The following is a 12319-nucleotide window of genomic DNA, read 5'->3' as shown; positions in this document are numbered from 1 at the left end:
GGTCCTATAAGTTCCTGGTTCAACTGCTCTTCCACTTCTGCCACCTCATCTGAGCTCCATGACACCCTGAACTGTCAGGCTGCCACTGGATGTTCAAAATATCCCCACACTAAGGTGAGACAGAATAGTTTCTCTTTCTTCCCAATACCAATCAAAATCCCCATTCTACAAATAATTGATTAATGCTATTTATTTAGACTTTAAAAATCCCATCAAACAGATAAATTCAATAAGGCTTTATTAAATATCCACCTACAGTAAACCTGCAGTGAGGGTGTATATCAGAAAGAATCTCCCTTCCTGGCCTCACCGTTGGACATTTTCCTTTTTCTATTCCAAACAAGTTTGCATAGCTTCCTCATATACACCCTGCTATGGACTAAATGTTTATGTTTCCCACAAAATTTTTATGCTGGAACTCTAATCCGTAATGTAATGGTATTTGGAGGTGGGGCCTGGAGGAGACAATTAGGACCTGGGGGTGGAACCCTCTCCATGGGATTAGTTCTCCTATATGATTAGCCACATGACAGCTCGCTTCCTTCCTCTCTCCATGCCATGTGAGGACACAGCAAGAAGGCAGCTGTTTATAAGTCAGGAAATAAGACCTCACCAGAATCCAACCATGCTGGCACCCTAATCTCAGACTTCCAGCCTCCAGAACTCTGAGAAATAAATGCTTGTTATTTAAACCACCCAGGCTATGGCATTTTATTACAGCCACTAAGGCAGACTAAGACACACATTAAGAAATTCCAGCCATCTGGTGTCCAAATTTCACACTACAATGAATAGGGACCTAGCAGCATCATGTTCTGAGAATCCAAAGAACTTAGTCACAGTGATTAATCAAAAATAATCAGGCAGATTTAATCAATGAAGATAAGTCATTTATAACCATTTATAAGCATAATAGTTTACACCAAAATCTGAAAACCTAGAAATCTACAAAAAGACAATTCCTTCTGAGTACAACTATTTGTGTGCTTATCAGCATATTAACAGTGAAAACCTGACCTTTAGAGTTTAAGCATTGTTCTAGGTCATCTTTAATAAAAATTTAATAAAAGTAATGAAACTAAAAAAGATATTCTCCCAGTACCTGTTCTTCCCTCTCCTTTTCTTTGGTCTTACTTCTGTGGACTCTAGCAGAGGTGGCATCCCGGGATGGAATGGCAGAGATCTGATGCAGTGGCATGCTCATCCCAACCTCCTATCTGGTCGTTGTCTTCACAGAAGAGAATCTCCACTGGTAGAGTCATTTTGGGCCATGGATTTCAAGCTGAGAGAAAATGAAGAGAGAATAAACATAACTCAGCTAAAACACTTTAAATTTCCAAGAGTGAGCTTACCATTTTATATTTATATTCATATGTATATTTAAATAACTTATGGTGACATAAATGTTTGGTCTTCAAAAACAATAGAAGATGAATGTCTAAGGGGAAAATTCTAACATTTCTCATAATAAGATGGGACCACCTGAAAGAGGCAGGTGGATGATGTATATGTATAATCAGAGATTAATCTTCCATTGGCTACTTAGGTTTAAAACAAGGCAGTGACACCATTTATTTTAAGAATATTTTTGAAGTTAAACTTTTTTTATCATGACCAAGCATTTATCCTGAAATAAGCAGTGATCTTTCCTTAAAACCACTGCCTGTGAGTCCACATAATGGTGAGATCAGAGGTTAGGAAGTCCAAATTAAATTCAAGATATCTATGATCCATAATTAACCTTCCAAAAGTATAGACTTTACATGAGCTGTTGACAAACGTTTCCTATAAAGGGCAAGATACATATTTTAGGCACTGGGGTCCAAGTCTGTTCCAGCTAATTAACTCTGCCACTGTGGCATGAAAGCACCCACAGAAAGTGTGTAAATGGGCCAAGTGCAGTGGCTCATGCCTGTAATTCCAGCACTTTGGGCAACTGAGGCAGGCGAATCACAAGGTCAGGAGATCAAGACCATCCTGGCTACCACGGTGAAACCCCATCTCTACTAAAAATACAAAAAATTAGCCTAGCATGGTGGCAGGCGCCTGTAGTCCCAGCTACTCACGAGGCTGAGGCAGGAGAACGGCACAAACCCAGGAGGCAGAGGTTGCAGTGAGCCGAGATCGCACCACTGCACTCCAGCCTGGGCAACAGAGCAAGACTCTGTCTCAAAAAAAAAAAAAAAAAAAAAAAGAGAGAGAGAGAGTGTGTAAATGAATGAGAGTAGTTATGTACCAATAAAACTTTATTTACAAAAATAGGCAGCAGGCTAGATTTGGCCCACAAGACTGTAGTTTGCCAAACACTGCTGTAAAGGGTTTCCTAGAGAATATGAAGGGTCACCATGACATGCCTGAGAACCATGAGAAAGGCTGCCTTTAGGTAAAATAACAGTGTATGCATAAGACGTCTTCAGTGATTCCAGGTACCCCTGCCCTTTTTCTGGTTTTCTCTTACACATCCCCCAAAATGTCTAATAATTGAATTGTCTGTTGTTCTCTCTCCCCACTTACCAGCTGAGATCTATCCAACTCTGTATACAAAACCAGTTAAATGTAAATTATCCAGAAGATTTAATGTAGTAAAATGTTTCATTTTGTTCAAATTTTAACAGAAAACGGAAGCCTTCAACCAAAAGAATGAATCTTGAATTTGGAGATTTTCATTTATTAACCGTGTGGTGGGGTAGGGGGTGGGGACAAGTGAGGCAGTAGGAAAAGGCAGGGTAAACAACAGGGCCTGACAACCCCAAGGTCACATTTGATAAGCAGTCACTTACTCTACCTCTCCCAAAACTCTACTCTGGATCAAAGGCAGGCGTTTGTAAGACTGGTGCCAACTCTTGGTAGTGTCCCTAAACAAGCAGAGGAGCACCAGGACTCACAAAATGGCTTCCTTCACACAACTCTAGAATCAATGAACAACAAAAAGGAACAAAACTGGGAGGGAACAACACATAGAAGAAAATTAGCTAAAACAATAATCTGTTCATAAAGTCTAGTTTTACAGTAAGTGGGTGAGTGATCATTGATAATAACAACAAAAAAAGGAAAATAGAACAGGTGATGTTAGTGTCTAGATATCACACACCATCTACTCTATTTCAAGCCTTTGATGAGGAAGATGGAGCACTACTTCAGTGCTTCAAGATGGAGCACTACTGTGCCCAAGAAACAGTCTGAATGTTTGTATTCAAGCACATCACACAAGACAAGAGGCACTTACTGCGGAGCTGCCTTGTACTCCCTGAGAGATCACAATAGCAGTGGTAAGCAGTTTTTTCATCACTAATGCACTAAAGTCCTCTGTTACAGATGACAAACTCCATGGGGCCTCTTGGAATACTTAGTCAAACTGACCATATCCAAAGCCCTATACCTATCATGCCAATAGCTACCTGTGGTGCTTCTGATATAATCATCATTATTACATCATTGGTACATGCCCATGACAAGCCTGAGAAGGGCTATTTATGGCACGGAAACACAGATGCAAGAGGGTCTCAAAATTTTTGCGGTTTTGAAGGACATCCCTCCTCACTGCCACTGAAGTTAGTCTTCTGATATGTACCAACACCACAAGGCAACAGCCTTACAAGTTTGCCTGAAACAATCTCTCTCCTATGCCAGACATATTTAGGATAAAAATGAGTTTACAAACAAACCATAAAACAGGCCATGCCATTTTTTATGTGAAGATTTACATGAAGAGTATAATCATATATTATTCACATTATTTTCTTTGCATAATCTCCAGACATCTTTTATATCAACTAAATTCATCTTTACATAAGAGTAACAGTTAAACCTCAGCACTATGCCTGACAATCCAGGCATGAGGGCTTCAATTTGACTAATGCTAACTTGCAAAATACAGCACACCTAACATGAACATCCACATCTAGAAGAGATACTGCCAAAGCTGGTTGTTGAAGAAACTAGAAATGGATGCCCATGTTCATGGATCAAAATACTTAATATTGTTAAAATGGCAATTCTTCCCAAGTTGATACAGAGAGTCAAAGCAATCTCTATCAAAAACTGAGCTGACTTCTTTACAGAAATTTGACAAGCTGATTTGAAAATTTATATGAAATTCAAGGGACTCAGATCTACCAAAACAATCTCGAAAAAGAAGAACAAAGTTGGAGAGCTCACATTTCCAGATTGCAAAACTTAAGACAAAGGAACAGTAATCAAGACTGTGTGGTACTGGAATAAGAATAGATATATCAATGGAATAGAATTTAGACTTCAGAAATAAACCCACGTATCTATAGTCAACTGATTTTCAAGAAGGGTGCCAAGATCACTCCTTGGGGAAAGAGTACTGTTTTCAACAAATGGTGATGGGACAACTGGATAGCCACATGCAAAAGAAATTTGGATCTCTTCCTCACACAAAGAAAAAATAGACAAACTACACATCATCAAAATAAAAACTTTTGTGCTTCAAAAGACACCACTGAGAAAGGGAAAAAACAGCCAGTCATAGTGGTTCACACCTATAATCCCAGAACTTTGGGAGGCCAAGGCAAGAGAATATCTTGAGGCTAGGAACTCAAGAAAGGCCTGGGTAATACAGCAAGACTCAACCTCTATTTAAAAAAAAAAAAAAAAAGTGTAAAAGACAACTGATAGAAGAAAAAGTTTACAAATCATATATGTAATAAGGGACTTGTATCTAGAATACATAAAGAACTCTCTTACGACTCAATAACATAAGGACAAAGCCAGGTGCAAGTAGCTCACATCTATAATCTCAGCATTTTGGGAGGCTGAGGTGGGAGGACTGCTTCAGGCCAGGAGTTCAAAACCAGTGTGTGAAACATATCGAGGCCCCGTCTCCACCAAAATAATAATAATAATAAAGACAAATAACCCAATGAAAAATGGGTTAATCAACATCATTAGCCATCATGGAAATACAAATCAAAACTATCAGATATTACTTTAATTATGTTCATAATTAAAGACAAACAGTTAAGTGTTGGCAAGGATGTTGTGAAACTGAAACCCTCATATACTGCTAGTGGGGATCTATGTAGCAGTTATGAAAAATAGTCTGGCTCTTTCTCAAAATGTTAAATATCATATGACCCAAGAACTTCACTCCTAGGGTATACACACCCAAGAGAAATGCAAACATTTCCTCACACGAAAACTTGTCCATGAATGTATCACATTATTCTTAATAGCCAAAAGGTGGAAACAACCTAAATGTCCATCATATGATGAATGGATAAATCAAATAAGCTATATCCATTCAACAGAACCATATTCAGCAATAAAAAGAAATAAAGTACTGACACATGCCACAATATGGATGAACCTTTAAAAAATTATGCTAAGTAGGCCTCCTAAGTAGGAGATGGCTACTGTTGCCCTATCTCACTCACCCTTCCAGTTTTGAGAAGGCAATAGAAAGAGTACAAAGTCAGCAATCAGAAACCTAAGTTCAAATCCTGGCTCTAATTGTGGATGTTGGGCAAACTGATGCATTTCTAAGCTGTTTGGTCTCCTCGTCTGTAAAAGAGAAGGGTAATCATGTCCACTCAGTTCACAGGGTTTCTGTGAAGATCAAATAAGACGGTGTCCAGGCTGGGTGCGATGGCTCACGCCTGTAATCCCAGCACTTGGGAGGCCAAGGTGGGTGGATCACCTGTGGTCAGGAGTTTTTGACTAGCCTAGCCAACATGGCAAAACCCTATCGCTACTAAAAACACAAAAATTAGCCAGGTGTGGTAGTGGGTGCCTGTAATCCCAGCTGCTTGGGAGACTGAGGCAGAAGAATTGCTTAACTCGGGAGGCAGAGGTTGCAGTGAGTCGAGATCATGCCATTGCAATCCAGCCTGGGTGACAAGAGTGAAACATAGATGCTCTTAACATCAGCACATCTGCCGGCAGGCTTTTCCAGGCATTTGCAGTGATTTCTCTCACTGCATTACAAAAACCTGCAGGTTTGCTTTGTTTTTCCAGAACTATTTTCTGACCCCCTATGCCTCAGTCAAACACAGATTTACACAACTGGGACCGTGAATCCTTTCTAACATTTATGTACAATACATAAGCAGCTTGACTCTGAGAGGAAGCAAGGTTGACAATCCCCTTCCTAAAAGGAGAGTGGTAGGAAAGGCCAATGCTGAAGACAACCAGTATGGCTTCATAGTCAAACTGTTCTATGCTCTTTCCAGATGATTAACATAAATGAAGATTCTGCCCATTCCAAAAACAATGCTTTGGACAAATACAGATAACAATGTGGGGAGCTAGGAGAAGACAAATGCCAGCTGCAGCATCTCAGAGGAACGGCCACCCCAGGAAGCATTCACATGCCTCCCTGTACCCTTGTTTGCAGGGTGCCAGACTCTCCAGCAGCACCCTGCTCCTCCCTGCTGTAAATTGTATCTTAACATCCTGACTGGCATTGTTAGAATCAACAATTTGAAGCTAAGCCTGTTTTTATAAGGAGTAAATTTCATGTAAAAAATGAGAAGTCCATGCACAGCAGCTAGCAGAAACAGAAAGAGAAAAAGCAGTAAAAGGAGTGAGGAGATCAATTCTAGATATCAGCACTGAATGATCAAAGCCAGACTTAAGGCTGTGGATATGGAGGGAGAAGTGAGGTCATTTGAAAAGCAGGACTAACATAACCTAGTGAGGGATCTAAACTGTCCCATGGTTTCTGGCTGTGTACTCACACGACAGGGATGCACAGAAAAGCAGCAGGGGAAGGAGGTAAGCTCAACGTGGACAGACCGAGCTTCACATGCCTTTAAGAAACCAAAGACATAGGCCAGGCAGTGGCTCACGCATGTAACCCCAACACTTTGGGAGGCCAAGGCGGGCAGATCACAAGGTCAAGAGTTTGAGACCTGCCTGGCCAATGTGGTGAAACCCAGTATCTACTAAAAATACAAAAATTAGCTGGGCGTGGTGGTGGTGGTCTGTAATCCCAGCTACTCCGGAGGCTGAGGCAGAAGAATCACTTGCATCTGGGAGGCGGAGGTTGCAGTAAGCGGAGAATGCGCCACTGCACTCCAGCCTGGGCAACAAGAGCAAGACTCCATCTCAAAAAAAAAAAAAAGAAAATAAAGACATGTTCACAAATGCATATTGGGAGTCACCAGTATATCAAGACACATGAACATACATGGACAGAGAATCAGTCATTTATGTCATTTATGATATTATGTAGAACCTGTAGAATCAGTCATTTATGTCACTACGTACTACAAATAAATGCTAAAATACAATATCAATACCTAACATAAGAAAACCTCTATCTTGGGCCAGGCATGGTAGCTCAACAGCAAAGATGCAGTGACATGTACAATCATGGATACCTAAAAAGAACTAATGATATGAATAATAAAAATTATGCAAGTGAAAATATAAAGCAATTACTAACAAAAAAAACTATAGAAGAAAGAAAATGTAATAATTTGGCTTTAAAATGAACACTACAAATTTCAACATGGACAACAGTGTAAACATTACAATGATATAAGCAACACTGACATAACCAAATTGGGAGGATGGGAAGAGGGAAGGTTGGGTAAAAAAGGAAGTCAACAGATAATAGCTAATGTTTGTGAGTCAAGAAACAGTATGAACATATTATTTGGAAACATGGAAGCAACTCTCAGAAGACACATGCGGCTGCCTATGGGGAAGATTCTGCCCATTCCAACAACAATGCTTTGGACTGTGGAGGACCAGAGCAAAGGACTACTGTTTTTCATTCTAGGACATTAGGTACACCAAGTTGCTAATCACAGTTCTAAAATTCAGAAAACTATCAAAAATTAAAAATTTTTAAAAACCACTCTACCCTTTCTTTACTTATTTAACACTAAAACTTAATTGAACTCCTAGGCGCGGTGGCTCATGCCTGTAATCCCAGCACTTTGGGAGGCCAAGGCGGGTGGATCACGAAGTCAGGAGATCGAGATCATCCTAACATGGTGAAACCCTGTCTCTACTAAAAACACAAAAAATTAGCCGGGCATGGTGATGGGCACCTATAGTCCCAGCTACCTGGGAGGCTGAGGCAGGAGAATGGTGTGAACCCAGGAGGCGAAGCTTGCAGTGAGCCAAGACCGCCCCACTGCACTCCAGCCTGGGCAACAGAGTGAGACACCATCTCAACAACAACAACAAAAAAAAACTTTATTGAAATCCTTGGGGCCGAAACCTGACCTGAACTGACAGGAAGCTACTCAAAACTATACTTATGCTACTTAGTGTAAATATTATATATACTTCAATGCAGAAATAACACATTTGAGTAAGGCATCTTACTCCAAGCCTCGATAGGAGTATCTGATAATTTACAGTATATGTAGCAGATTACTTGTCTAAAAACCTGAGAATTTCTAAATTCCAAAATATTTCTAATCCTAGAGTTTTGAATAAGAGAGTTTGGGCTTACAATTCATTTTTCAAAATGAAATGTATTCCTTTTATTACATGTATTTTAGTACACATATTACTTTTATTTTTTAGATTTTGAAGATATTTTGAAGAACTCAATGGAGAGAAAGTATAAAAAGAATAACAGGTATGAGACTCATGTGACCTTAAAGGGATCAACACCTAATGCCACACACTTTCCAAAAGTGGCATTATTCCTGGATCATTATTTAGATAATAAATAAAAAGATTACCTTGTCTCATTAAAAATTTGAAAAAGAAGGCAAGAAAACTTTACTTTACTCCTCATTCATATCCCACTACTGTCCCATCTACACTACTCTTCCAGGAAAAGGTGTCTACACTCACATTCAACATTTCCTCACTTTCTATACACATTTCAACTAACTACAATCTGGCTTCCGTACAGTAAGGTCTTTAATGCTCTCCATATTAAGCCTAAAAATTGTTTTGCAGCCCTCATGTTATTTGACTTGATACTTTTACTCTCTTCCTAGTCTTAAAATACTCTTTTGACTTAAATGATATAACACCATCCTAGTGGTCCTGCTCCATCTCCACCTCTGCAGATCTATCTCCTATAGTATGACACTGAATGCAGAGATTCCTCAAAGTTTCATTTAACCCTCTCTGATTCTCGTTCTGTGCTCCCTTTTCCTGGGTGATTTAATCCATAACTTTGGCTTGAATGCCCACCTTTGCAGATGTTATTTAAAAAGAAAATATTGATAAATCAGACTTTATTGAATTCAAAACTTTTGTACTTTAAAAGATACCATTAATAAAACAGAAGATAAGCCACAGACTGGGGAAAAAATACTTGACAATTTCATATATCTGATAAAAGACTTGTATTTAGAATAAAGAACTCCTACATAAGACAAACAACATAATTTTAAAATAAACAAAATATATTAACAGACGTTTCATCAAAGAAGATATATGACAGCCAGGCTCTCATATATATGTGCCTGTAGTCCTAGTCATTCGGGAGGCTGAGGCAATACAGTGGTTTGAGCCCATGAGTTCCAGGCTACAGTGAGCAATATACTCCATTCTGGGCAACAGCGTGAGACCCTGTCTCTAAAAAAAAAAATAAAATAATGAAGACATATGAATAGCTAATAAACTCACAAAAAGATGCTGCAAATTAAAACCACAATAATATATCACTATACCCCCCTAGAATGGCTACTACCAAAAACACTAGAATGGCTCCAATCAAAAAGACAGTCAATACTAATTGTTTGACATAGAAAAATTAGATCTCTCATGTATTTCTGGTGAGAATATAAAGTGGTATAGATATTCGGAAAACAGTCTGGCAGTTTCTTGAAAAGTTAAACATAAACTTATCATATGACCCAGGAACTGCAGTCCTTGGAATTCATCCAAGAGATATGAAAACATATGTCCACACAAAGACAAACATATGAATGTGCATAGCAGCATTCCTCATAATAGCCCAAAACTGGGAATATCCCAAATGTCCACCAACTAAAGAATAGATAAAAATGTGGCTTATCTATACAATGAAATTCTATTCAGCAATTAAAAGGAACAAACCAATCATATACACTACAGCATGGATGAACCTCAAAGACTATGCAAATTGAAACAAGTCAGACACAAAAGACTATATATTATACAATTCTGTTTTTATAAAGTGTCTTGAGAAGGCTGAGAAGGCAGATCAGTGATTGCCTCATGTTGGGTGTAGTTGTGGGTATGATATGACCTGCAAATGGGCAAGAGGGAACTTTGGGGGCAAAGGAAATGTCTTAAACTGGATTACAATGATGATGCACTGCTTCAAATTTACTAATCACTGAATTGTACACTTGTAACAGGTGAATTTTATGGTGCCTAAATTACACCTCAAGATACTCATTTAATACAGCTTACAAGGCCCTATGTATCTATCCCACCTCATTTTGTACTACCCCTCTCTCTATAGTCCAGCAAAAGCAGTGTTTCTTCAGTCCCCTCAGATCTCCCAGCACCTTCCCACCACAGCCTATTTATATGGTATTCTCTGCCTGCAACACTCTTCCTTCCCCTTCTAGGCTAACTAACTCTTCCTCAACCATCTGACCATCCTGACAGAGGAAATTCCACATTCATAGTTCTTTATATGATTAATGAAGAACCTCTACTTCATTAACAATGTTCACAGTTAGAATGTTACATTTATTGAGTTATTTAATTAACGACTTTCTCCCCTATTCAGCTGTAAGCTCCCCCAAGGCAGCATATCTCATTTCGCTCACCTTTGTATCTCTCTCTCTGTGGCCTATCACATAAGATCTATTCAATAAATGCTGGTTGGATCAATCTCTCTGAGACAGCAGCCAAAAATGGCTGAGAATTTCATTTGCAACTCAAACTATTAAGCAACACTGTTCTCTGTCTCAAATCCTGATCGAGTACCCTAGTGGAGATTTGAAAATAACTAACAAAAATTCAATATTTGTCAACCCAGTACAATTCATTTCAAATGGGAAGAAACCCATTGATCTTTAAATATCTGCAGCAGATTGACCACACTGCACTTAGTTGAAAATTGAAATGGAATTCAAATATAGCAGAATGTAGTCTAAGTATCTTTAAGAATAATTTTAAAAGATGACAAGTATAAGTAGTTTAGAATTACTGATCAAAGCATTTTAAGACAGAGGAAAACTTAAGTTTCCTAAGTTATGGATGAGAAATTTCAACCTTTGAGTCAAAAACCCAATTGCTAGTGTTAGTGAGAGGTGACAATGTGCTAGCAGCCCTCACTCTCAGCGCCTCCTCCGCCTCCGGCCTTGGCTTCCACTCTGGCGGTGCTTGAGGAGCCCTTCAGTCCGCCACCGCACCTTGGGAGCCCCTCTCTGAGCTGGCTGAGGCCGGAGCCTCCTCCCTCTGCTTGCGGGTGTGGAGGGAGAGGCAGCGGGTGGGAACGAAGGCTACAGCTGGGGGCCGGTGTGAGTTCTGGCTGGGGCGGGGGCGGGCGCCGGCTGGGAGGGCCCAGCACACGGAGCTGCCCGCCAGCACCGCTGGCCCAGGGCGGTGAGAGGCTTAGCACCCAGGCCGGCCGCTGCGGAGGTTGCGCCAGGTCCCCCAGCGGTGCCGGCCAGCCATTTCTCCCCAGGCCCTAGGTGCCTTCCCACGGGGCAGGGCTCCAGACCTATGGTCTGTCATGTCTGAGCTCCTCCCCCTGCTGCGGTGGGCTCCCCTACAGATACCGCCCCTGCTCCAGGGCACCCGGTCCCATCCACAGCCCAAGGGCTGAGGAGTGCAGGTGTGGCTCAGGACTGGGGGGCAGCTCCGCCTGCAGCCCTGGTGTAGGATCCGCTGGGTGAAGCCAGCTGGGCTCCTGAACTGGATGGGGACTTGAAGAACTTTTATTTCTAGCTGAAGAATCGTAAATACACCAATCAGCACTCTGTGTCTAGCTCAAGGTTTGTGAACACACCAGTTGGTACTCTGTATCTAGCTAACCTAGTGGAGGCTTGGAGGACTAGCACTCTGTGACTCTGTTTAGCTCAAGGATTGTAAATATACCAGTCAGCACTCTGTGTCTAGCTCAGGGTTTGTGAATACACCAATCAGCACTCTGTGTCTAGCTCAGGGTTTGTGAATACACCAACTGGTACTCTGTATCTAGCTAACTAGCACTCTGTGACTGTGTCTACCTCAAGGATCGTAAATGCACCAATCAGCACTCTATCTAAATAGACCAATCAGCTCTCTGTAAAATGGCCCAATCAGCAGGATGTAGGTGGGGCCAGATAAGGGAATAAAAGCAGGCTGCCCCAGCCAACCAGCTGCAACCCGCTCAGGTCCCCTTCCACACTGTGGAAGCTTTGTTCTTTCCTTCTTTGCAATAAATCTTGCTGCT

At 40.7% G+C, this 12319-nt stretch overlaps 1 protein-coding gene across 18 annotated transcripts in view; it reads right to left on the bottom strand.

The window, feature by feature from the left end:
• Positions 1-12319, bottom strand: part of MARCHF8 (membrane associated ring-CH-type finger 8) — a 150924-nt gene that overhangs the window by 93681 nt on the left and 44924 nt on the right. For 14 of the 18 annotated variants that reach the window (XR_004436440.1, XR_004436439.1, XM_033208584.1 and 11 more), the window contains exon 2: positions 1103-1282. Coding sequence is in view for 15 of the 18 variants with exons in the window: in XM_033208584.1 (XP_033064475.1) it covers positions 1103-1204 (102 nt within the window). In the remaining 3 variants the exon portion in view is untranslated. Of the gene's footprint in view, positions 1-1102; positions 1285-3226; positions 3405-7265; positions 7288-12319 lie in introns of those variants that run through there. The other 4 variants (XM_033208577.1, XM_033208582.1, XM_033208589.1 and 1 more) reach the window with 4 other exon arrangements.

This window comes from Trachypithecus francoisi, unplaced genomic scaffold (genome assembly GCF_009764315.1).
Source record: "Trachypithecus francoisi isolate TF-2019V2 unplaced genomic scaffold, Tfra_2.0 Lachesis_group9, whole genome shotgun sequence".
Taxonomy (NCBI): Eukaryota; Metazoa; Chordata; class Mammalia; order Primates; family Cercopithecidae; genus Trachypithecus; species Trachypithecus francoisi.
This window is presented reverse-complemented; position numbering and strand designations above follow the sequence as displayed.